Source organism: Mus pahari, chromosome 1, assembly GCF_900095145.1.
Source record: "Mus pahari chromosome 1, PAHARI_EIJ_v1.1, whole genome shotgun sequence".
NCBI classification, from domain to species: Eukaryota; Metazoa; Chordata; class Mammalia; order Rodentia; family Muridae; genus Mus; species Mus pahari.
The window spans coordinates 68395711-68420092 of NC_034590.1; the positions used below are offsets into that span (position 1 = coordinate 68395711).

The 24382-nt window shown below is 42.8% G+C and overlaps 2 protein-coding genes across 5 annotated transcripts in view; one reads left to right on the forward strand and one right to left on the reverse strand.

Moving 5' to 3' along the window:
* Aamdc (adipogenesis associated Mth938 domain containing) overlaps positions 1-9994 on the reverse strand; it is a 28150-nt gene extending 18156 nt beyond the window's left edge. For 2 of the 4 annotated variants that reach the window (XM_021209936.1, XM_021209926.1), the window contains exons 1-2: positions 9857-9994; positions 5447-5550 (exon numbers count right to left, since the gene is read on the reverse strand). In XM_021209936.1, coding sequence (XP_021065595.1) covers positions 5447-5512 — 66 coding nt within the window. In that variant the 5' untranslated portion in view covers positions 5513-5550; positions 9857-9994. The remainder of the gene's footprint in view (positions 1-5446; positions 5551-9856) is intronic. The other 2 variants (XM_021209937.1, XM_021209930.1) reach the window with 1 other exon arrangement.
* A 134-nt stretch (positions 9995-10128) lies between these two features.
* Positions 10129-24382, forward strand: part of Rsf1 (remodeling and spacing factor 1) — a 108803-nt gene continuing 94549 nt past the window's right edge. Inside the window, exon 1 of the mRNA XM_021202042.2 lies at positions 10129-10616. Coding sequence (XP_021057701.1) covers positions 10412-10616 — 205 coding nt within the window. The 5' untranslated portion in view covers positions 10129-10411. The remainder of the gene's footprint in view (positions 10617-24382) is intronic.

A 24382-nucleotide genomic window follows, 5' to 3' on the forward strand; every position in this document is an offset into this window, starting at 1 on the left:
CCCAAAGTCAGGGTCTCTCATGCAGCTCAGGATGGCTTCAAAGTTACTACGTAGCCAAGCATAACCTTGCGCCTCTGCTTCTCCTGCCTCCGCTCCTCTAGGGCTGAGACTGCAAGTGTGTGCCTCCACCACAACACTTGGTTTGTTATATTAAAAGATTTATTTTAAGGAAGTGGCTCATATAANAGTAGGGGTTGGCAAATCCAAAATAGATAGAAAATGCTGGTTGGTTGTAATGTCTGGGGCAGGAAAGATTGTAGTTCCAAGTACTATTTCTTCTTCATCAAGAAAATAGTAGTTTTGTTTTAGGACNTTTACCTGATTGGCTGAGGCCCACTCAGAGGATCAAGGACAACCTTATTTATTTANTAGTTAAATAACTGTGGGTGTTAGCCATATCTACAGGATAACTTCAAAGCAACTCCTATACTACTCTTTCATTGGGTAACTGGACAGTAGACCACATTTGTGGTTTTTTGAAATAAAATGGCCCCATAGGTTCAGAGAGTGGCACTCTTAGGAGGTATGGCCTTGTTGAAGTAGGTATGGTATTGCTGGGTGAAATGTGCCACTCGGAGCAGGCTCTGAGGTTTCAGGTGCTCAGAGCCAGGCCCAGTGAGGCATTCTCTTCCTGCTGCCTGCTGATTCTGACCTAGAACTCTCAGCTACCTCTCCTGCACCATGTCTGGCTTTGTCCCACCATGCTTCCCGCCATGATGACAATGGACTAAGCCCCTGAACTGTGAGCAAGCCCCAGTTAAATGCTTTCTTTTATAGGAGTTGCCATGGTCATGGTATCTCTTCACAGCAATAAGAACCCTAAGACAACATTAAAATCCGAAGTTGAGGGGCTGGAAAGATGGCTCAGCAACTAAGAGCACCGACTGCTCTTCTGAAGATCCTAAGTTCAAATCCCAGCAACCATATGGTGGCTCACAACCATCTGTTCAGCTATAGTGTACTCACATACATAAAATAAATAAATCTTAAAAAAATAAGAAAAAGAAAGAAATCTGAAGTCAACATAAAACTAGCTATCACAGGTCATTCTTTTTTTAATAAGACAAACACATGGTTTGATAACCATCCTACCATAGCTTTCTCAAGTATTCCTAACCTATATGATCTGTGCTTTCTGTAATCTTGCAGATGTGAATGCAAGTTTGAATAAGTAAGCATACCATGGCCATTATTAACTGTAGAAACTTGCAAGGTGGCCAGATGAGCTTAAAGAGGAAAGTCATTCAAGATACAGTCCACATACTTACATTCACTTTAGAATCCTTGAATGTTTAGCTTTCCCTCTGACAGGGACAACCTTGCAAGAGAGAACCTGGCATGTTTTTCTTTGTTTTTCTTTGAATACCCTAAAGCTGAATAACTTTTGTGTCCCTGAGATATTCAATCATGATACCATTGTAGGGAAATTTCTTTAAAAAAACCTTTATGGGTTTCTTTTTGTCATAATAATCAATAATGCCCTGGATAGCAGTCCATGTTGAGCAGACTTTGTATGAATGTAACCCTCAAACCCAGTGAGAATGAGTCCTCAGCAGCAGGTGCATCAGCAAAGCTGAACTATAGGATATCCTGGAGAGTGGCCATGGGACACTAGTGTGTAGGCAGTTAAAATTCTTGTGGAGGCCACCCAGAGGGTCTTGCCAGGAGGCTGCTGTGAGAAGAAACGGGAGTAACTGAGGAGATGTTTCACTCCATGTTTGAGATTTCACTGTGGCACAGTCCCACGACCTGCTGATTCTGACCTAAAACTCCCAGCTATCTTTTGTGTACCATGTCTGGCTTTGTCAATTTCCTACCTCTCTCTCCTTAAAATACATAATCTTTGGTAAAGACAATTACAAAGTCATACTTTTACCCAATACTATTATCCAATAGTGCAATTTTACTACTTCAGTTTCTAAATAATTATTGCAAAATACATGACAAACTGTTATGACAAGCATACTGTTTTGAGCACAACGAGAGGAAGACAAATATAAAAAGCATGATTCCTGTTTTTGAGGCCATACTACTATGCTGTAGGAGAGAAAACATACATTTTCCCAGGCATTGTGGAAGGCAAAGGTAGCATTACTGTGTGTGTGTGTGTGTGTGTGTGTGTGTGTGTTGTGTGTGTGTGTAAGTGCACAGTCCATGCCTATATAAAGGCTAGAACATCACTTAGATACTGCTTCTCTCCTGCCACCTTGTGGGAACCCAGGATGGAATTCAGGTAGTCTGGCTTACCTGCTGAGCCTCTACCTGCTGAGCTATCACAAGAAAACTTTGGAGAAGCAATAAAATGACTTATGGGAAATAGTTGGTATGAGCAGATGTCTGCATCTGTATCTTGAGGAATATATTATGGTGTATAATACAAAACACCACAGGTGGCTTAAAGGACAGAAATTCCCTTTCTCAGTTTGGAAAGCTAGAATAGAAGATTATGATGCCAGCAAGGCTGATTCCTGATGAGGTCCCTTTATGGCTTGCAAAGGGATACCTTTTTTCATTCCCACCTCTATAGCTCCTCTCTGTAGGGGTCTAAACCAAACCAAACCAAACCAAACCAAACCAAACCAAACCAAACCAAACCAAAACAAAACAAAACAAAACAAAAGGTTTTCCCTTCTAGTGCACTGATAAAATGGCCACTTATTAGTCAGCTTGGACTATTACAATAAAATATTAATTTTTTATATTACTTAAAAACTTATTTCTCACAGTTCTGGAGACAGGGGACTCTCTCTATTCCTCTTCCTATAAAGCCACCTATCCTATCACATTATGGCTCACACTCATGACCTCACTTAGCCTTAGTTACCTTCTAAAGGTGCATTCTTCAAATATACTCATATTGGAAGTTGGGATTTTAACATAGGAAGTGTGGAGAATGCAGTTTAGTCCACAGTAAGTATCCTTTGGCAGACCTCTACCCTGAAGTTTTAGACAGCATGCTGAATGGAGTCTCTAATTCAATTCAATACAGAGTATTGTTATTTCATCAGCATTAAGTCTTCCATGGGTGTAACTCAGTGGTAGAGTAAGTTTATCTACCACACCGACTCTGGGTTTGATCCTAGTATCAGACAAAAAAAAAATGTCTTTCATCTATATTGGATTATGTTTCCACATATATACCAAAGTAAATTTCTTTGCAGTGTTTTATTTTCTGTGGTCTTGTTTTTGTTATTGTTTTTGTGTTCTTTGGCTGGCTCTGAGCTCATCTTCCTGGTTATCTTCACAGGTGATTACAGGTAGGAGCCATCATTCATGGCTGTTACATTTTTACTTAGTTTTTTATTATTTTATTGTTTTTGATGGTATTGTAAAGATTTTCCCTTTTTGGGATGGTATCTGGCTATGTTGCTTATGCCTTCTGAGTTGCTAGGGTTATAGGTGAGGCTACCTCCCCTAATAGAATTTCTTTTTAATTTCACATTTGGATTGTTTTGCTAATATGTTGAAATATACTTGATTTTTGAAATTTTATTTAGAATCCTACAAACTTGTTAATTAAAAATTTTGTTTATTTAAAATTCTTTCTTTTTTTTAATTTTAAGATTTATTTATTATTATACATAAGTACACTGTAGCTGTCTTCAGACACACAGAAGAGGGCATCAGATCTCATTACAGTTGGTTGTGAGCCATCATGTGGTTGCTGGGATTTGAACTCAGGACCTCTGGAAGAGCAGTCAGGTGCTCTTACCCGCTGCGCCATCTCTCCAGCCCTTAAAATTCTTTCTATTTCTTAAGATTTGTTATGTATAAGATTCTGTCACTTAAGATAGCACATATATCCATGTATACCTCTTCCCATACTAATTTGGATACACTTTCTTTCTATTCCGGTTGTCTTGGTTAGAACCTCCTTTACTCTGGTGTTAAATACAATTGGTACAGTTGAGCAGAAATATGTCTTGCTCCTGATTTTAGGGTGAAAGCATCAATCTCTACTATTAATATGTTAAATCTCAGGCTTTCCTAGATATTGCTAAATTAATAAGGTTGAAAATGGTCCCTGTATATTCCTAGTTTACTGAATATTTTTACCACAAAAAAGGTTGAATCTTGTCAAAAGTTTTTTTTTCCCCCCCTGAATCTTTTGGGTTGCATCTTTTTGCTCTGCACCTGACTGGGCTCTTTTCCTCGTTCTGTTAATATGATACAATATAGAGTTTGATTTTGTATGTTAAAACAAACTTTGTATACTTGGGATAATTCCATTTAGTTACTGTACATATAATTATTGTGAAATTCTTCATTTCAAACTTGGGAGGAGGAGCACTGACCCAAATCATCTCCAAATTAACTAAAGCCAGCGTTTTACACTGTGTACGCAGACTACCTCCCCCCAAAGCAGGGTAGGAGAGGTCAACAGTGGACAAGAGGAAGACGAGGTTTTCATAGCCCAGGGGTAAGTAAGGGGTCTACCTTACTAGAGCAGAATGTAAGTATAACTAATCATAATGACCTCCTGAAATTTTATCTTTACATTCTAATCTGGTATATGTAACTTAGGTATTTAAATTTACAAAATGGGATTAAACTTGCTTTTTTTTTTTAAAGATTTATTTATTATGTAAGTACACTGTAGCTGTCTTCAGACACTCCAGAAGAGGGCGTCAGATCTTGTTACAGATGGTTATGAGCCACCATGTGGTTGCTGGGATTTGAACTCTGGACCTTCGGAAGAGCAGTCGGGTGCTCTTATCCACTGAGCCATCTCACCAGCCCTAAACTTGCTTTTACATGTATGTTTTCACTCTTTTGAGATGGGACAGGGGCTTACCATGTAGCTCAGGCTGGTCTGGAACTCAATGTATACTTAGCCTGGCCTCAAACTCAAGGTCCTTCTGCCTCCATCTCTCTAGTGCTGGGCTGATTATATGCCAACAACCTGCAACTGGCATTAAATTCTTGTAACCTACAATTTGTCTTAGTCCACAAAAGCAAGAGATGGTAACGGTACTGTGGGGGTGTGTTGTTTTTTTCCTAACAATGGACTTTGTGAAGGCATGACCTTAGCACTGCTTTGTAGTCAAACACCTCTCATCTTTTGGGTGGATGTAACTTTCAGATGCTCTCATTCCAGTCTGGAATGCTGAATCCAATCTAGAAGAGCAGAAACTCTAGCATTAATTATCAGCCCCCTTTGGAAGAGGTTGTGGATTGAAGTACAGTAAAAGAAAAACGACAGCATTAAAGCCTTTTCTTTTTTAGGATGTTATTTTCTGGCCTCATGGGAAAGCAGGACACTAGAAAAGCTGCAGTAGCAGGTGGGGTGGGTAACACCTTCAATCCCAGCACATGGGAGGTGGCAACTGAAGGGCCACTGCAAGTTTGAGTCATGTCTAGTGAGATCCTTTCTAAAACACTGACAGAAAAAAACCCAAACAAATCACAAAAGAGGAAAAAAAGAGAGGGGCATGGTGGGACACACCTGTAATCCCAGCACTTGGGAGGTGGGAAGGAGGATGGGGAGGAGTTCAAGGAACCTCACATACATCGTCAGTTAGAGATAAACCAGGACCCATGGTATCCTGCCTGAAAAGAAACAAAACAGCTGAAAGTCAAGACAGAAACCTGACAAGGTTTATAGAACATGGAACCACACCTTCCACTTCCTTCAAAGTTTCTTTTCCTAGACACTCTTTCACAAAGGTATAATTCAAAATATTGTGTGTCTGGCTTTTTGTTGTTACAAAACAGTGGATAGAGATGTATTCTGGGTCAGATTTTTCTTTCTTTGTTTAAACATTTTTTTTAATTTTTTTTATTTTCCATGTCATGTGTGTGGATGCCTGTGTGTCACAGCATGCTTGTGGAGGCCATAGAACAACTTGCCAAGAGTCAGTTTTCTTCTTCTACCATGTCAGGTCATCAAAGCTTTAATCAGTGCACCATCTCACAGCTTCTGGGTCAGATCTCCTCCAGCTGGGTCTCCGGGTTCTCCTTAGTCCTCCCCTACCTCCACACTTTGCATTTTGAGACTTCTATCAAAATTCTTAGTTTGATATTCCCAATTTCATATCTAAAATACACATCTTCCCATTTATTAAAACTTTGCAGTAATAATCCACAGCTATATTTCCTCTTATTAACAAATGTATTTATTAATTTATGAGTATATATGTATGCCTGAGTGTATGTATATTTCACTTCCTGTGAGCAGATGACATTAGAAGCCAGAAGAGGGCACCAGATGCTTAAAAACTAGAGTTACAGGTGGTTGGGAGCTGTTGGATACAGGAACTGGGAACCAAACCTGGATCCTGAAGTCTAACCTTAGGTTCTCTGGAAAGAGTTCTTTTAACTGCAAGCCATCTTCAGCTGTACTGTCTCTCTCCTATTTGAGACAGTTTGACTGTGTAGCCCTGGCTAGCCTTGAGCCCTGAGACTGCCTGCTTCTGCGTTTTGGTCCTAGAATGAAAAGCCTGTGTCATCACATCCGGCTACAGCCATATTTTCTTAGAAACTTAAACAAACAAAAAACCCAAACCCTTATTGTATTAAAATATATGTAACATAAAGAGAACCATTAAAATCATTTTCAGTACTATTAAGCATATTGCGGTTTATAATTCTCTCTCTGTCTCTCTGTCTGTCTGTCTCTCTCTCCATAGTCTTGGCTGTTCTGGAATTACCTGGCTGGCCTTGCACTCACAGAGACATACCAACCTCTGCCTCCCAAGTGCTGGGATTAATGGCATTTTTGATTTGAGGGTTTGTTGATCAGATTAAAATTGCTATTCCGGGGCTGGTGAGATGGCTCAGTAGGTAAGAGCACCCGACTGCTCTTCTGAAGGTCCAGAGTTCAAATCCCAGCAACCACGTGATGGCTCACGACCATCTGTAACAAGATATGGCGCCCTCTTCTGGAGTGTCTGAAGACAGCTACACTGTACTTAAACATAATAAATAAATAAATAAATCTTTAAGAATTGCTATTCCGGGGCTGGTGAGATGGCTCAGTAGGTGAGGACTGCTCTTCCGAAGGTCTGGAGTTCAAATCTCAGCAACCACTTGGTGGCTCACAACCATCCGTAACAAGATCTGACTCCCTCTTCTGGAGTGTCTGAAGACAGCTACAGTGTACTTAAATATAATAAATAAATACATCTTTAAAAAAAAAAAAAAAGAATTGCTATTCCTGCCAGGCTGTGGTGGCGCACACCTTTAATCCCAGCACTTGGGAGGCAGAGGCAGGTAGATTTCTGAGTTCAAGGCCAGCCTGGTCTACAAAGTGAGTTCCAGGACAGCCAGGTCTATGCAGAGAAACCCTGTCTTGAAAAAAAACAAAACAAAACAAAACAAAAATCGCTATTCCAGTGGCTGAATAATAGATGGCTAAGTGAATAAGCATACTTGGTTTTCTTCCAGAGAACCTATGGTTCCTAGCACCCAAATCCAGTGGCTTACAAGGGGATCTGATGCTCTCTCTTCTGGGTTACGCAATAAGCATGTGCACATAAACACAAGATCATTTAAAATACAAACAAACAAACAAACTGGTTATGGCCGCACACATCAGTAATACAGATACTTGGAAAGTTTAGGCAGGAGGGTCAGAAGTTCAAAGCCATCCTTAGTTATATAGGAAGTTGGAGGAGAGAATAGAATACATGGGACCCTGTGTGAAAATAATAAAATAAAAGGACTCATTATTTTTGGACCTAGAGAGATGGCTCAGCAGTTACTGCTCATAGCTTTTGTAGATGACCCAGTTATCAGTACCCACACCTATAACTCCCGTTCTAGGGGATCAATGCCTTCTTGCCTCCAAGGTCACCTGTATACATGCAGTGCATATAGGTAAGCATATACACACATACATTAGTTAAGAAAAATTAAATCTGAAGACAAAATTTATTTTAAAGACCAGTAAGATGGTCAGTAAATAAAGGTGCTCACAGAGGAAGCCTGGCCACTCGAGTTCATTCCCTGGAGCATGCATAAAAGGTAGAACAGAAGTGATTCAACAAAGTTGTCTTCTGACAAAGGCAACTAGCACAAACGTCTGCGCACACAGATGATATCTGAAAAGAATCATAATTCTAAGTAATAACTTTCAGAGAATTTCTTTCCTCTTGTAAAATGAGTTTCTTTGCTAATGAAAATGATATCGACCATCATGGTTTTCCCTCTTTTTACTTGGAAACACATAACACACTTTGATGTTTATCTATGAGGCCAATGTCCACATTCCTGGCATAATTATTTGCCTATTAAGAAAATTTCTTTAGTCACACATTTTCCTATTTAATCTGATTTAGAATATGTGTTGCTTTAGTTTTAGGAAGTAGATATTATGTAAGTTTTAAATACATTCTTAAAATTTTGGCATAATAAATTATAGACTAAATATAGCTGAATTCAATCTAAATTATAATTTTTTGATAAGAAAGATTTGATTCTTTGAAACAGTCTTACTCTATAGCCCTAACTGGCCTGAACTCAGAGTTCTTCCTGCCTCTGCCACCTGCCAGGACAAGAAGGAATATTTCAAAGTACATACAATGTGACAGAAAATTATACTAACCACTTTACTGTGAACTATCCATGCTGTAGATATTATTATCTCACTTTACTAAAGTTCAAAGTAACAAAGAAACTTCGGAAGGTTATAAAGTAATTAGGGGTAGGACTCAAGTCTGGTTCAATTCAAACTTCTGGCTCCTAAGCATACGGTATACTGTTTCCTAAGCTGCAGGTTCTATTTTACATTGTTGATGACTTTCCCCATTCTGGGATTCTTTCTGAGAGAATGCTACATCCAATTCTTGAATGGAGTAGAACTCTGCTTCCTAACAAGCTTACTGCTGCGCAGCTAACTCCCGGCTTTCTAAGTAGAATCCTAGCTCACCCTCTAGACCTTGGCTACCTCAGAGCCTGAGCTGAGCCCAGAGTCTTCTTAGCATCTTAGTTCCCCAGTAGAGAGTGGTTTCTCACTAGTGGATCACTAGTGAGGAATTACCCAACAGGGGCAATTCCTCACTAGTGATCCACAGAGTACCTCAGGCCCTGGTCCACCGGCAGAGCTCTGGGACTCTGAGATTCTTCAGTGTTGTGTAACAGTTTCCATCTGGCAAGGAAGCTCTTTAAACAGGACAGTAAAACAACTCAAAACAGCTTCAGGAAGTCCCTGAAACTAACCAGATTCATTCCCTGGGTGTCAGAGATAACAATAAAAGGTGAGAGTCTCTCTCAGACTAAACGAAGTTGAGGTGCAAAAAAAAGCCTCTCAGACAAGCTGCACTGCAAAGACTCTGAGATGGGACCAGCTGCCTGGAAGAAGCAGAAGCCACCTGAGCTGCCTGGAAGAGGTTCACACCAGAGTCACTTGGAAAGGACATGCCAAGCCACTGAGCTGCCTGCGGGCTGTGCAGTGTGCTCGAGGCTCCGGTTTTTATAATCTGTCACCCATGCTGGGGTGAGCCCTGGGGTCGCAGCTGTCTCTGAGTCATTCCTACTTCTGTAAGTAACCCCTCATCCATACTCTTGTAAAAATAAAACGAATTGGTTCGCCAAGTTGGACTTTGGTGTTATCTGTACTTTGGTTTGTCGGTGGGAGTCCTATCTGGGGTGAGATGTGTTTACCGTGCCCCCAGGAAAAGTTTGGTCACACAACACTCAGTAGAGGGCAACACCCCTCAGCAAACTTTCTGAGAGACTTCTCTCCAGGGTCCCGCGCCAAGCCACAACCGCACCTTTCGCACCTTTCCTTTTCCTAACCTCTCCCTACAGTGGCGTTCCTCCCTGCCATTCTCTTTTGCTGCATCTTAAGTGTCTCTCTTCAACTCCCTCTCTGTCTCTTGGTCGTCTCCGCTCCCGGATCCCGCAGAAAACTCACGCAGCGCTTCTGTTCTCCGCTGCGCTGCTCCTCCAGTCGGCTCGGTGCTTCACCTCTCCCGGCAGCTAGCCGAGGGACTCTGAGCCTCCGCGGTGCGGCCACCAAGGCCTGGAACTCGCTTTCAGCCCGCCCACCCCCGAAGCTCCGCCCCCTGCCCCCATTGGCTATGGTTCTCAGAAAGTCCCGCCCCCAGCCTCTCCGCCCGCCTCTCCGCCCCACTTCCCTTGTTTTCATTCCCCCTGTCACACGAGGCAGTAGCGACCCCGAAGTGGGAGGGGAGAAGTCGGAGCCGAGAAGTCGTAGAGGGAAGGGGACGGGAAGAGGGCGGAAAGTGAAGGGCCCAGAGCGCCTCTCTGTCCCCGATCTGACTCAGTTCTCGACTGCTCCGGGCCGGCGTGGTATTGTGGGATCGCGGCGCCTGGCCCGAGACGCTGGCCGCCGCAGGGGCGTCCACTCGAGAGCGCCTCCTGTCGTCCGTAAGGCTACCCTGCCAGCCCTCGGTCCCCCCAACTCCTCCCGCCCCCCATCCCCTCCTCCTCCATCCTCCAGTTCAAAATGGCGACGGCGGCGGCGGCGGCAGCGGCGGCGGCAGCGGCAGCGGCGATGGCTCCTCCGGGCTGCCCGGGTTCGTGCCCCAACTTCGCCGTAGTCTGCTCCTTCTTGGAACGCTATGGGCCGCTGCTGGACCTGCCCGAGTTGCCGTTCCCAGAGCTGGAGCGGGTGCTGCAGGCGCCGCCGCCAGACATCGGCAACGGAGAAGGTGAGCGATCGGCCCGAAAGCCCGGCGGGAAGCGGCCCTGGCGCGCTTTAGCTCTCCACAGATACCCTGGGGCTCTGCGGCCGGCCCTCGCCAGGGATTGGGCTCCGCGGAGTCCCCTCCTTGTAGCCCGGGGGTTCCTGGGTGCTGGGGAGGCGGGGCGGAGGCCCCCTAGGGCCACCGTGCCCCGCGGGGACGGAGGTGGGGGCGTCGCGGGCCGGGTGTGGGCTAGGGCCCAGGAGGGGGGTATTGTGCCGGCCTGATGCTCTGGGGCCGGGTCCCTCGCGCCGGTGTTGCCTCCAGTTCTTATCCCTTTAGGTGGCGGGGGAAGGGGAGCGCAGGTTCCGGCCAGCTTTGCGCTTTTCTCTTCCCCTCCTCCCACCAATCCGCCCCACCGTCTCCCGGGAGGCTGGGCCCATCTTCTCCCGGCGCCCCCTCTGCTCACTCCACCTGAGTGGGCGGGGGCCCGCGGACACTCGGTTCTCCCCGTGGTGGGAACTCCCCCGAGAGAGTCGGCTCCTGCCTTTTCCCGTCCCCTGGAGGGCTGGTCTAGCCCCCCAAACTCCTTCCTCCTTGGGAGATCTGCTTCTGTGACCAGGGATGGGGCTTCCCCCCTATTCTCGCGTAGGAAGGGGAAATGAACTCGGCCCAGCTTCTCCGCTCTGGGTAGGAGAGGGTTAATATCTCCTCCTCCATAGTTTTTCTCCTCACCACCTCCCCCAAAATAATAGAAAAGCATCTCTCCACTTTTCTCTATCCCTTCCCCCTATCTCGGCTACAGGGCTTAAGGGAAGAAGTCACTCTTCCATTTGCTGGCTGGGGTGGGGTGGTTAGTCTGTAGGCTGGAGGAGGGGCTCAGATGGCTGGGGAAACAGTTGAAGAAGGTGCTTGTTGCTCATGTTTCTCTCTGGTGCCGCTGGTCTATTATTGGTGTTCGCAAGTGGTGCTCCTTCCACATAAGGCCACCGCGCGGGTGCAGGGCGCATGCTCTGCCCGGCCCCATTGAAACTTCCTGCTGCTGCTGCTGGTCGTGGTTCTTTTGCTGGAGCATCTCAGCGCTGTGTTTGCTGCTTGCAGTCTTTACACGCTGAGCGCTAACCCTCTCCCCTATTAATCCCGATCCATTCCGCCCCTTTTCTTGCTACTTTATTTCCCTACGAGAAGGCTAATTTGTGTACTCTGAACATTGCCTTTGTTTAGCTACAGCCCTTGGCAGAAGAAACGTTTCCCAAATAGGTCTTTTCTTCTTTTTCTTTTGATCTGTGCATAGATGACCAGGGTGGACTGGGTATTGTACAAGGCATGATAGCTGTGACCTTTCTAAGAAAGCAGAGTTGCTTTTTTGTTCTCTATAGAAATTATGTTTCCGATATGATGTATTTACATAGCTAAGGAAAGACCCAAGTGTGAACTTATTCAAAGTATTACCTGTAGAGAAAATGTGTGATATACAGTGTTATTGCGTATTAATCCTACAGCAGTTATTGGTACAGTGCTTGTATACTTTCTTTCCCCTTTCTCTTTTGAGTCTGGCCTGGAATTTTGTAGACCATGCTGGCTTGGAACTCTTAGGAATCCTCCTGCCTCTGCCCGCCTGCTAGGATTAAAGGCATTTGTTACTATGCCAGGCTCTACATCTCTTTACTGGTTCACAGTTCTTAGACTGTAACTGGCTATAAAAGTCTAGTTTTTTAAACTATGAAATCAGAGTTAAATTACTTTAGGTTAAGATTTTTTTGCAGACTTTCTTTAAACATTAAGCTTCTAGTGTACTAATTTCATTATCAAAATATAGTCACATTCTTTTTGAAGGAAGTAGTCACTGTGAAGTGTAGTACCCTCACTCAATTTTAAGATACTTTAAAAATAATAGTAATTTATTCGTTAGAAAATGTGAGAACTTGAGGGCAAATGTTTTTAGAATTTATTTGGACCAAGTTAAGAGGCAGACATAGATTTTTTTGGTGTGCCATTTCATTTTGAATATCGGATAAGCTTGCATTCCCTTAATTTTTAATCATTGTGTTTACTTGGTATTAGTATTGAAAGAGAAAAGTTATTAGGTTTGATAGTTCTAGCATTGAACTTTGGGCCATTAGCTAAGGAAAAAAACGGGAAAGGAGTTGGGTTGAGAGGGACCGTTTACCTCAGGCACAGCATTACCATCGGTATGGTTGCTAAGAGGACTGATAATAATAGATTCTGTCGTGCAGAATCTAAGAATAATTGTTAATTAATGTCACACAGTTCAAGACACGTGGCAAATGAAAAGTCTCTCTGAAGGTGAAAGTTTTACTGTGAAGGAAAAAGATGTTCAGGCCTTGATTATGGCATACCTTACAGTAGTTCAGTACCTTACAGTAGTTAAGCTAAGATGGACTCAGCCTTTTGGGGAAAGAAAACTAGAAAGAGTTGAAAGACCAGGGTTTGTGTTGAACAGTGTAATATGTGGGTTATAGAACAATGTGTTTTGGGGCTTGTGTTGAGCAATGTAATATGTGGATTATAGAACAGCATGTCTCATTTATATGACACTTATTTTCTTCAGCAGACAAAGATAGTGGCTAAGAGCCAAATGAAATGTTACAATTTTTTTTATATAAACAAGATACTTACAAATATTCTGATACTACAAATTAAGATTTTTTTAGATAAAAGATACATAGTATCTTTTACATGTATTAATTGTAACTAGGTTTAAATTTTTGTTAGGTTGGGAAGGCATGGGGATGTCAGTCATAATCAAGTGAGTTCTACTTTATATAAGTTTTATTAAGAAACAGCTCTGTGCCATTTAAAAAGTTTTAATTAATCTGAGCACGGTGGCACTTGCCTTTAATTTTAGCAGATCTCTGAGACCCAGGCAAGCCTGGGCTACATAGTGAGTTCCAGGACAGCTAGGACTACACAGAGAAATCCCATCTCAAAAAACAAAAAACAAAAAAACAAACAAATAAGCAAAACCCAAACAAAACAAAAAAAGAAAGTTTTAATTTTGCTGGCACGATAGATAGCTTAGTGGGTTAAGGTACTTGTTGCCAGGCCTAATGATTTGAGTTTGACTCTGAACCTACAAAGGTGGAAAGAAAGAACCACTTGCAAGCTGCCCTCTAACCTCTACTAGAGCTTTTTGGCATGTGTGTGAAAGAGTGTGGACGTGTGCACACATGCCAAATTTAAAAAAAAAAAAGTTACTGCTGGGTAGTGGTGGTGTCCCAGCACTTGCGAGGCAGAGGCAGGAGGATTTCTGAGTTTGGCCAGCCTGGTCTACAGAGTGAGTTTCAGGACAGCCAGGGCTATTCAGAGAAACCCCATCTTGAAAAACAAACAAATAAACAAAAAATTACTTTATGCAAGTTTTGTTTTTTCCTAGTGTGAGCAACCCTTAGAATACACTTTTGTCTTTTTCAGTCCTCTGCTCTGCCAACTGGGGGAATGGAAAGGGGCTAAGTACTTGAATACAGCATTTATTGAGGTAGATTTAGCAATGCCATTGCATTCTTCAGTAGAAACTAGTTTACTGATTTGTCCTTGTTTAAATACTTTGTGATCTTTTTCCTAAAATGTTGCTTGCAAGCTTTAATTTGATATTGTAGCTTGTTTTGAGTGCCTTGTTCCTTAGTCAAGAAAGGCCTAGTGGAACAGAAAATAGAACCAGTGTCCATTCTAACTCCAAAACTTGATAAATTGTTGTGTGCCTCATAGTAATACTCAGTAGGTACTTCCGGTTGTTTAAATATAACATAAAACCATTAAAAATTCAATTTAGTTAAAAAAAAAATGATTAACTGTATTTGTCTGTTTGACCTGCTTGTTTTCACTTGTATTCATGTGTGAGTGGAGCCCTTGGAGTCAGAAGGCATCAGATTTCCTGGAACTAGAGTTACAGATGGGAGCCACCATGTGGATGCTGGGAATCAACCCTAGGTCCTCTGCAAGAGTGAGGCTCTGAACCACTGAGCCATTTCTCCAGCCCCTAGATTTACTTTTCAAATGGTTTCCAAGTACCTAACAAGTAGAACTACTGTTTTTTTTTTTTTTTTTTTTTTTTTTTTTGTTTGGCTTAGGGCTGCTCTAAGAAAATTACTGAGACACTGTGGGTATCAGGAATCTAAAATGCTTGGGAATTGCCGCTTTAGAGACTATCACTAAGTTTTGGGACAAGGAAGAATGAACCACTGCATCATTTATATTACAAGGAAGAGAAATTAAGACAAAAGCATACATACGTGACCATTGGTGTTATTCAGACTGTGGTTTGAAAAGTCTGCCTAAATTATCACCCATGAATGGATTCATAGTTGATGCTAGACCAAGAAAAGGGCGTTCTAGATGAAGGCATCGCATGCCCTGCTCTGCACTGCACTACTCAGTCTGTATTTACTGTGGGACCGACATACTTCTTCCTGACAGGAAGTAGGTGACTGTGGGATATAGGTAAAATAAGGGTAGACATTGATTTTTGTCAGATTGCTAAGTGTCACATCTTTTTCTGTGTGTGTGTGTGTGTGCACACGCGCACACATGTGTGTGTTCGTGTGAACTATGTAGGGGCACATGCATATCATCGTTTGGAAGTCAGAGAATAACTTTCAAGAGCTAATTCTTGCCTTTTGAATTCCTCTTTGTTGAAGCAGGGTCTCTCGTGTTTGTGACACTGTGTAGCCTACTAGAGCTTTGGGCCAATTCTGCTGTCCCCATCTCCTATCCTGTCACAGGAGAGCTGGAATTGCAGATGGGAGACATCACATCTGACTTTGTCCATTGATGGAACTTTCATATGCTAACCCCTCTTCTGGTCCCCATGAGAGAGAGGGGTTGCTTTTGTTTTTTATTGTTTTGTTTTTGAGACAAGGCCTCACTGTGTAGCCCTGGTTGGCTCGGTACTCACATAAACATAGATCAAGCTGGTTTCCAATTCAGAGATCATTGCTTTTTGAGTGCTGGGATTAAAGGAGTGTGCCACCACCATCCCCAAAGAGAAATACTTTTAGTAATCAACTTAGTGCAGGTGTGGTTTGAGAAGTGACATACTTAATAATGATACTGAAATGTATGTAAGTAATGTTACAGTGTAGCAATGTGTTTTTGCATGGTATTAAATAAATTGATTTTTTTTTTTTTTTTCCGAGACAGGGTTTTTCTGTATAGCCCTGGCTGTCCTAGAACTCACTTTGTAGACCAGGTTGGCCTTGAACTCAGAAATCCACCTGAGTGCTGGGATTAAAGGCTTGCACCACCATGCCCGGCTTTTTTTTTTTTTTTTTGAAATGGACTTACTATGTAGCTCAGGTTAACCTCAGGCTTTCTGTGTATCTCAGACTACTTTGGAACTCTGTAGCCTAGGGCAGTGTTGATCTTGTGATTCTCCTGTCTCACTTTCCCTAGTTCTGGTAATGTGAGCATGGTTTTTTGTTTGTTTGTTTTTGTTTTTTAATTTGTTGTATTCTTTCAGTGCTGGGGCTCTAAGGAGCCAGGGCTTTCTGTGTGGTAGTTTAATGCTCTGCCACTGAACCCACCTCCCCAACTGAAGCTCTGTACATATAGCCAGGCATGTTCTGAACTTGGGATCCTCCTGTTGAAAAATCCAGAGTCCTAGGAATGCTGTCATACTCATCAGTTGTTGTACTTCGTAACTCTCTGTGTAGTCAAGATGTCAAGTATAAAAGGGTATATGTCTTTTATATTTAAGCGGAACTATGGTTCTTCTCCCTGGTGCTTAGGTAAATGATAGTACTTTTTTTTTTTCATGAATTTGATGAAGTAAAAAAGATGACCATTGAAACAAGTAATACAATTTCTTAATTTAAGCATATCTTTTTTTTTTTTTTTTATTTTGGTTTTTCGAGACAGGGTTTCTCTGTATAGCCCTGGCTGTCCTGGAACTCACTTTGTAGATCAGGCTGGCCTTGAACTCAGAAATCCACCTGCCTCTGCCTCCCGAGTGCTGGGATTAAAGGCGTGCGCCACCACGCCCGGCAATTTAAGCATATCTTAAAGTGTACACATGGGTTTATAATGGCAAGTTATTGGTCGGTGTCCCTACTGAAGCTAGAGCCTAGCTTGGTTAAAAACTTCCAGTTTGGGCACTTCTGATTGAAGAAATAAGATTCTTTATTTCTCTTTGAGTTCTATGCTGTTGAGATAGCATATCTCTTGTTTCTGACACTATGTCGTATATTTCTGGTGTATCACAGTATTGAGGAAGCCAACAGTTATAAAGGTGGAAAGGAAGGCTGTTAGCATTGTCCTAGGGCAGGAGTTAATTGGAACAGAAAAAGGATTGGTTAATGTGAGACTTTTAATGCAAAAGGGCCACTTTTTTAGTCTTCTAGTTAGAGATTTATTGTGAAATTTGCTGTTAAACATCTTTAGGGGCTGGCCAGGTGAGTCAGCAATTAAGGACACTTGCTGCTCTTCCAGAGGACCCAGGCTCAGTCCTGGCACCCACGTCATCTGTAACTACAGTTGCAGGGGATCTGATACCTTCTGGTCTTTGCAGGCACCAGACATACATGTAGGCAAAAATCTCATACACATTAACAAAATAAGATCAAAAAGGTCCTTAGGGGTTGGCTCACTGTATGAGAACCTTAGTGTATATGCTGAGCACCCACATAAAAGCCAGGAATTGTGGTGTGTACCTGTAGCTCTTACACTGTTAGGGAGGTGAAGGGGTGAAGAATGAAGTTAGGTGTGCCCCTGGGATGTGTTGGACAGCCAGCCCAGTAAGGGCCTGGTTTGGTGGGAGATCTTGTCAGCAAATCTAGTGGAGGTCTGTAGAGCAAGATACCTGAAGTTGATCTCTGGCCAATGCATTTAGGTCTGCATGTGAGCATACACTATTCAGACACACATACCACCAGGAAGAAAAGCCACACTGCTTGCTTACTTCATTAATTTCACAGGTATACTGACCATCTGCTGCATGGTAATCCTAGCAATTATTGTAAGGGCTTAAAAGAAAACAAAAATGTTAGAAATGGGTCTATTTTAAAAGATTTTCTAGTTTCGTAAGAAACTGAAATGAGCTTGTATGTTACCCTTCAAGGACATTTTTCCCCCTGGGTTTTTATTAAATGGAGTAGTAGTGCATGCATTCTAGACTACAGGTTATAAGCTAAAATGATCTCTCCCAGCCTTTTGGTGAGGTAGATGACCACATGTGCTGTGAAAGAATAATAGTAGTTAAGCTTAACCAGAGCTGCGTCTTAAAGAAGGGTACTTAATATGTGTTGCTACATTTAAAAGTAGACTTTTACTCTCTGCTTGATGAATATGGTCTCAATATATTATTTTTCATCTCTGATTTTACTATAATATAGATGACATAGAAGAGGTCACCAGGATGCTATTTTCCATTCATGTTAGAACTTGTATAATATCAAATACTGCTTGAGAAAATAACTTCATTTAAGAAGTTATTTCTTGGGGCTGGTGAGATGGCTCAGCAGGTAAGAGAACTGACTGCTCTTATGAAGGTCTGGAGTTCAAGTCTCAGCAACCACATGGTGGCTTACAACCACCTGTAATGAAATCTGACGCCCCCTTCTGGTGCGTTTGAAGTCAGCTACAGTGTACTTATTTATAATAATAAATTTAAAAAATTAAAAAAAAATTTTTTTGGGGGGGGTTGTTTTTTTTTTGTTGTTGTTGTTGTTTTTTGAGGCAGGGTTTCTCTGTGTAGCCCTGGCTGTCCTAGAAATCACTCTGTAGACCAGGCTGACCTTGAACTCAGAAATCCGCCTGCCTCTGCCTCCCAAGTGCTGGGATTAAAGGCGTGTGCCACCACGCCCAACTCAAAGAAGTTATTTCTTGCTAGGCCTGCACTCTGGAGGCAGGAGCAGGCAGATCTCTCTTAGTTTGAGGCCAGCCTAGTCTATGTAGCAAATTTCAGACCAGACAGAACTATATAGAGAAACACTGCCTCAAAACAAAAACAAAACTCAAAACACCAAAAAAATTACTTCTTTCAGTAAGTGGAACTTACTTTGCCTGCCTGCTATGTGCTGGGTGTATATAAACCATTGGAATGTAACACTGTTGTTAGTTTTTTAGATGTATTTATTTAACGTATGTAAGTGCTCTGTCTGCTTGTATACCTGCATGCCAGAAAACGACGTTAGATCCCATTACAGATAATTGTGAGCCACCAACTCAGGCCCTCTAGAAGAGTAGCCAGTGCTCTTAACTTCTGAGCCGTATCTCCAGCCCTGGAATGTCTTATTATATTAGGGCACATAAATAATATCCTTGCATTTGGCAAGCTTATAGCTTTAATAGTGAAGATAAACAGTAAAGCTGTAGGGGTTAAAAATACAAAAGCTGGGCAGTGGTAGTGGTTGTACACCTGTAATCTCAGCACTTAGGAGGCAGAGATGCTTTTGTGCATTTATGGATTACATAACAGAAAATTAGGATGACAACTATTTTCTGTTCGTTGGTCTCAACAACTTGAGAGGGGGCTGGCGAGATGGCTCAGCAGGTAAGAGCACTGACTGCTCTTCTGAAGGTCTTGCGTTCAAATCCCAGCAACCACATGGTGGCTTACAACCGTCTGTAATAGGATCTGATGCCCTCTTCTGGTAGCTGTCTGAGACAGCTACAGTGTACTTATGTATGATAATAAATCTTTGGGCTGGAGCGAGTGGGGCCGACCAGAGCGAGTGGGGTTGACTGGAGTGGTGGGGTTGACCAGAGCAAGTAGAGGTCCTAAAATTTAAATTCCCATCAACCACATGAAGACTCACAACCATCTGTACAGCTACAGTGTACTCACATACATAAAATAAATAAATTAAATTAAAAAAAAACAACTTGAGAGGTAGAAAGATGATGTTGGCTCATGATTTGTAAGGTTTTGGTGGTAAGGTCAGAGGACAGTATGGAAGAGGTATGAAAGAGGGTGTAGTAAAATAAAGCTGCTCATTTCCTGGCAGCTAGAAACAAGGAAGGAGATGGAAAGGAAGAATAGAGGGAGGGAGGGAGGTCAGTAGCACAGATCCAACAAGAAATACTCTTCAAAGGCATGCCCCAAGTGACCTACTTTCAGCAATGCCCCAGTTCCTAATCGTCCATTCAGCTGTGAATTCATTGATGAGTTAATCCATTAGTGAAGTTAGTGATGATCCATTCGTCTTTCAGTCGTATCACCAGCTGAGGGGCAACCCTTTAATAGCTGTCTTTGAAGGTGGCACTTAATATCCAAACCATGCGCCAGGCAAATTAACAAAAAGTAAAAACTGCTTAGGGATGCATTTGTCCTAAGTCGAGGGACCTTCTCTGTGTAAGATCACAGAGTGAGGTGTCCCACATAGAGTCAGCACTAAACTCATGGTGAGAAAGAGAAGGGTGGGGAGGCACTCGGCGCATGCCTCTAATAGAGGCAGAAATAGTTTACTCGGATTATAAAATTCAAGTACGTGGGTCATATACTGTGTTTAAGAAAACAGTCAGAAGCCAAGGCGTGATGACACACACTCAGGAGGCAGAGGCAGGGGGCAGGGCCAGCCTTGGTGCATAGCAAGTTTGAGTTCAGCCTGGGCTGTATAAGAACTTGCCTGGAAGAATTAGAAGGAGAAAACAGGCATTCAGAGTGAGGGTTGAGTCTGCCCTCTAGATCCCAGGCCTTCCCCTGCTTTAGTTCTCACTTATTCTTTGTCATTTCCCCAAAAGTAGAATTTAATTATTCCATCTGCTTTTTCTTATATTTTTTGCAGTTTATTTTTTATAATAATCATATATTTCTTTGTATACTTTATGTATTTTGTATACTTTGCGTACTGTAGCTTACGAACAGTAGTTTCCTGAAGAGGCATTCCAAAAGGGACCTTGAGTTGCACTTTAACTTTGTCAAAACAAGTTTCCTGTGGCAGTGAATGCTGCTGTCATCTGTCTATTCAAGCGAGGAAGCTCAGAAACCAGGCCCGGGCCCAGCTACCGCTTGCTGTGCTTCGCGTTTGCTGTCCGTTTGGAGCCCACTTTCCTCATCCTTTCTGCTCCTTCTTGCTATTGGTTATCTTTGCTACTCTCTACTCATGCTGAACTGCTTACAAGTCCCCTGCCGAAGGTATGAAAAGTTCTTCCATGGCTTATGCTTCTTCTTCCTCCTCCCTCTATAGTGGCACATCCCTCCCGAAGACTTTTGTTTTCAGGCAGAGCTACTACACTGGCCCCGGTCTAAATCCAGACAGTCTAATGGATGGACCATTAACAAAGATTCTGCTCCCCAATTCCCTCTCCCTGCTCCCCATGTCCCTCTCCCCTCTCCCTGCTCCCTGCTCCCCTCTCCCTGCTCCCTGCTCCCTCCATCTGTGCTGATACAGTGTCATCAAGTCCCTATGCTTCTCCTCTTTCCTCTCTACTTCTAGGGTGTAAAAAACAAAACAAAACAAAACAAAAAAACAACCTACCTCCTGCCTTCTACCAGTACCAACCAGCCAAGGAAACACACAGCTCTGTCATGGCAGTGTAGGCCCCCCTCCCCCTAGGCGAAAAGAGCCCACCAAGCAAAGGCAATAGATAAGATCTTGCTGCTGAGAATTGGAGAAAGTATACCTAAAACCCTTAACCCCAAAATTTTCATGCTCCTTTGTTTAAATGCTTGTTCTTTTCCCTAGCAGGAACACCTAAAACAGTGTTCATGCCTTTTAACCCAAAATTTTCATGCTTTATTATTTAAATGTTTATTTTTATCCCTAATAGGAGCACCTGAAACAATGTTCGTCTAAACTAAAATTGTCCTAAAATTTCTTTTAGACTTCAAAAATCATATTTAATCTACTCAAACAGGTCAAACCAACTATATTAATAACCATTATTTAATCTTTAGTTAACAACCAGTTTCCTTTTACAGACAAGCAGTTACTGCCTATCCCAAATACGTAATTAACTTGGTATTTACTTTTTCAGCCATCCAAAGCTGATAAGTTCTCAACTCTTCCCTCTGCTTTTTCCTTGATAAAATGCAGGTATCTCCCCACTTACAGGATGCCTTCCAGGGCTAAATTCCTCAAATACCCTTGCCTTTTTTTCTAGGACCATAACAACAGACCAGTAATGTGCTCACAATCAAGCTGTTTCAGGTTTCATATATACATTACCCACCCTGTGCAGACAACCCCCTGCTGGGGTTCGGCTCCCCTGTTGGGATTTATCTCTACAAAAGAAAGACAGGGCTGCTGCCACAGGCCAGATGAGACTGACCCACCATCTCCTTGGACCTGCCTGGGGCAGATGGAGACTGACCCACCATCTCCTTGCATCTGCCTGGGGCAGTAACGCTGCCTTTGTCCAGACACATCATCTGACTAAAGACTTCTGCTACAAGCAGATGCTGACAGCCTTGGGACCTTCCAATGACAGATAAACTCTCTTGCCAGAGCTACTGAACTTGGGGAAACTTACATGATGCCTATGCAGATAAACCAAATGTTGTTTAAAACTAATATTAATACCCTCACAAACTGTACAAACTCACTCCCAATTTCAACCCACTAAACCCTTTGTTTTCCTATCTCCCACCCCTCACTCCCCTCTGACTTAGGTTGTCTTATACCTCTGACTTACGTTGTGTTTTATTTTGATGCTCACACCTGACCCAACCCAAAATTTTCACTACAAATAACATAAGAGACAGTCATTCCAATGACACTTACCCTTTATTTAAAAATAAATAAATAAATGAAAATAAAAAAGAGTTGTGGGCCAGTACCATGCCAGGAAACTTGGTAAGGTTGAGCAGGTTGGAAGCCCTGGAGCTTAGAGAGGATGGGTGGTAGGAGCTTCACCCGCTCCCTTCAGGCCCTTGTCACGTGACCACACCTCTACATCGGAATGTGACCTGTGGTCCTGTAGATGGTCCTGTAGATGAGAACAGAGTTCTCCATGCAAGGATGTATCTAGAGGCCTGAGGGCTTAGCCAATAAGCGTCCCTTCCTGGACTTTCCTTCCTGCAAAAGTCCACGCTGAGGAGGTGGTATGCACCCATTTTCCATGATGAACAATCAGGAAACAAATTGGAACCAAGGACTCTCTTTAATCAAGAACTGCTGAGGGAGCCAGGCGTGGTGGTGCACACCTTTGATTCCAGCGCTCGGGAGGCAGAGGCAGGCNGATTTCTGAGTTCGAGGCCAGCCTGGTCTACAGAGTGAGTTCCAGGACAGCCAGGGCTATACAGAGAAACTCTGTCTCAAAAAAACCAAAAAAAAAAAAAAAAAAAAAAAACTGCTGAGGGGAGCATGGAGAAAGCCTTTGGCTACAGAGCTGTGCTGTCTCCTGCAGAAGGCCCCTCTGCAAACACAGCTTGCTTAATGTTGGTTTAATTTTATACTCAGTTATTTTCATCACTACTGTTGGAAGGGCCTAAAGCTTTTCTGTTAGCAGGGCAAGGCAAGATCTTTGTGCAGGGGTAGCTATGGGTTCTTCTGCATAGTTGTCATAATGCAATGCTAGATGGGAGCCAAGTGGCCCAGTAATTGGCAGTAAGCTGGAGCTGTGTGGCCTTGCTATTAACATGGCCTCTAGGTCTCATCCGAGATTGAAGAGCTGGTCTGACAGCATGGTTTCTGTGTTTTGATGAGATTTCTGTTGGTTCCTGTTGCTGTTCCCTCAGATGGGGTGTAGAGAGTGATACCTAAAACTGCTGTGTAGAAGAAGAACAGTTATGTAGAATGGGCTTCGTTTGATATTTTGATTTTGTCAATATGAGGATACCATTTCAGAACTTGTTGGTGATTTTGTCTTGATGCCAAGCTGAAGTTTGTTTAACAGGTATGCATGGTGGTAGAGGCCTGATATCTCAGCACTTGGGAGGTAGAGATAGGAGAATTGCTTCAAGTCCCAACCTGGTCTACAGGCCAGCCAGACACCATCTTGAGGAAAAAATGAAAACAAAACCAGTTCATTTCATGGTTCTTAAAGAAAATGAAACCTAAACAGCTTTTTGTTTGCTTGCTTTTTAAAGGCAGTCTCACTGTGTAGACTTGCCTGGCCTCAAACTCACAGACCTACTGCTGTCTTCTGAGTGCTGAGATTGAAGGGCCTCAGTTTTCAAACATTTGAACAATACTAATTGGTACTTTCATGCTGAAGTATGACTGTTGGAAAACATTAAGATGTGTGGTGCTTTGAATAGGCACAGCTCCTATAGATTCATGTGTTGGCCCGTGGGGAGTGGCACTGTTAGGAGGTGTGGCCTTGTTAAGAGTCAGTGTGTCATTGTGGAGGCAGAGCTTTGAGCTCCTAAGTGTTCAAGCTACATTCAGTGTGATGCATGTCCAGTCTCCTGCTGCTGGTGGATCAAGATGTGGAAGTCTTGGCTCTTCCAGCCACCATGTCTGCCTGCATGCTGCATGTTTCCCTCCACGATGATAATGGACTAAACCTCTGTAACTGTAAGCCAGCCTCAAGTTAATTATTCTTTTTTTTAAGAGTTGCCAGAAAAGAAAAAAAAAGAAAAAAAAGAAAAAGAAAAAAGAGTTGCCATGGTCAGGGTGTGTCTTCACAGCAATGGAAACCCTAAGAGGCTTTATTTTCTATAACATAATGATTATGTTTCTGTGAGGGCAGAAAACATCTCAGATTTATGGCACTGCTTCATTGTGAACTAAATTTTGTTACTGGCTGTTCAAAATATTTCACTATTAGCAGTGTCTCTCAGCCTTCACACTCAGTCACATGAGTCCATGTGGGTCATGAGCCACAGCTGGAGGAGCTGGGACTAGGTGGAGAGAAGACATGCTAATGACTACTAGTGGCCTGCTCACGTG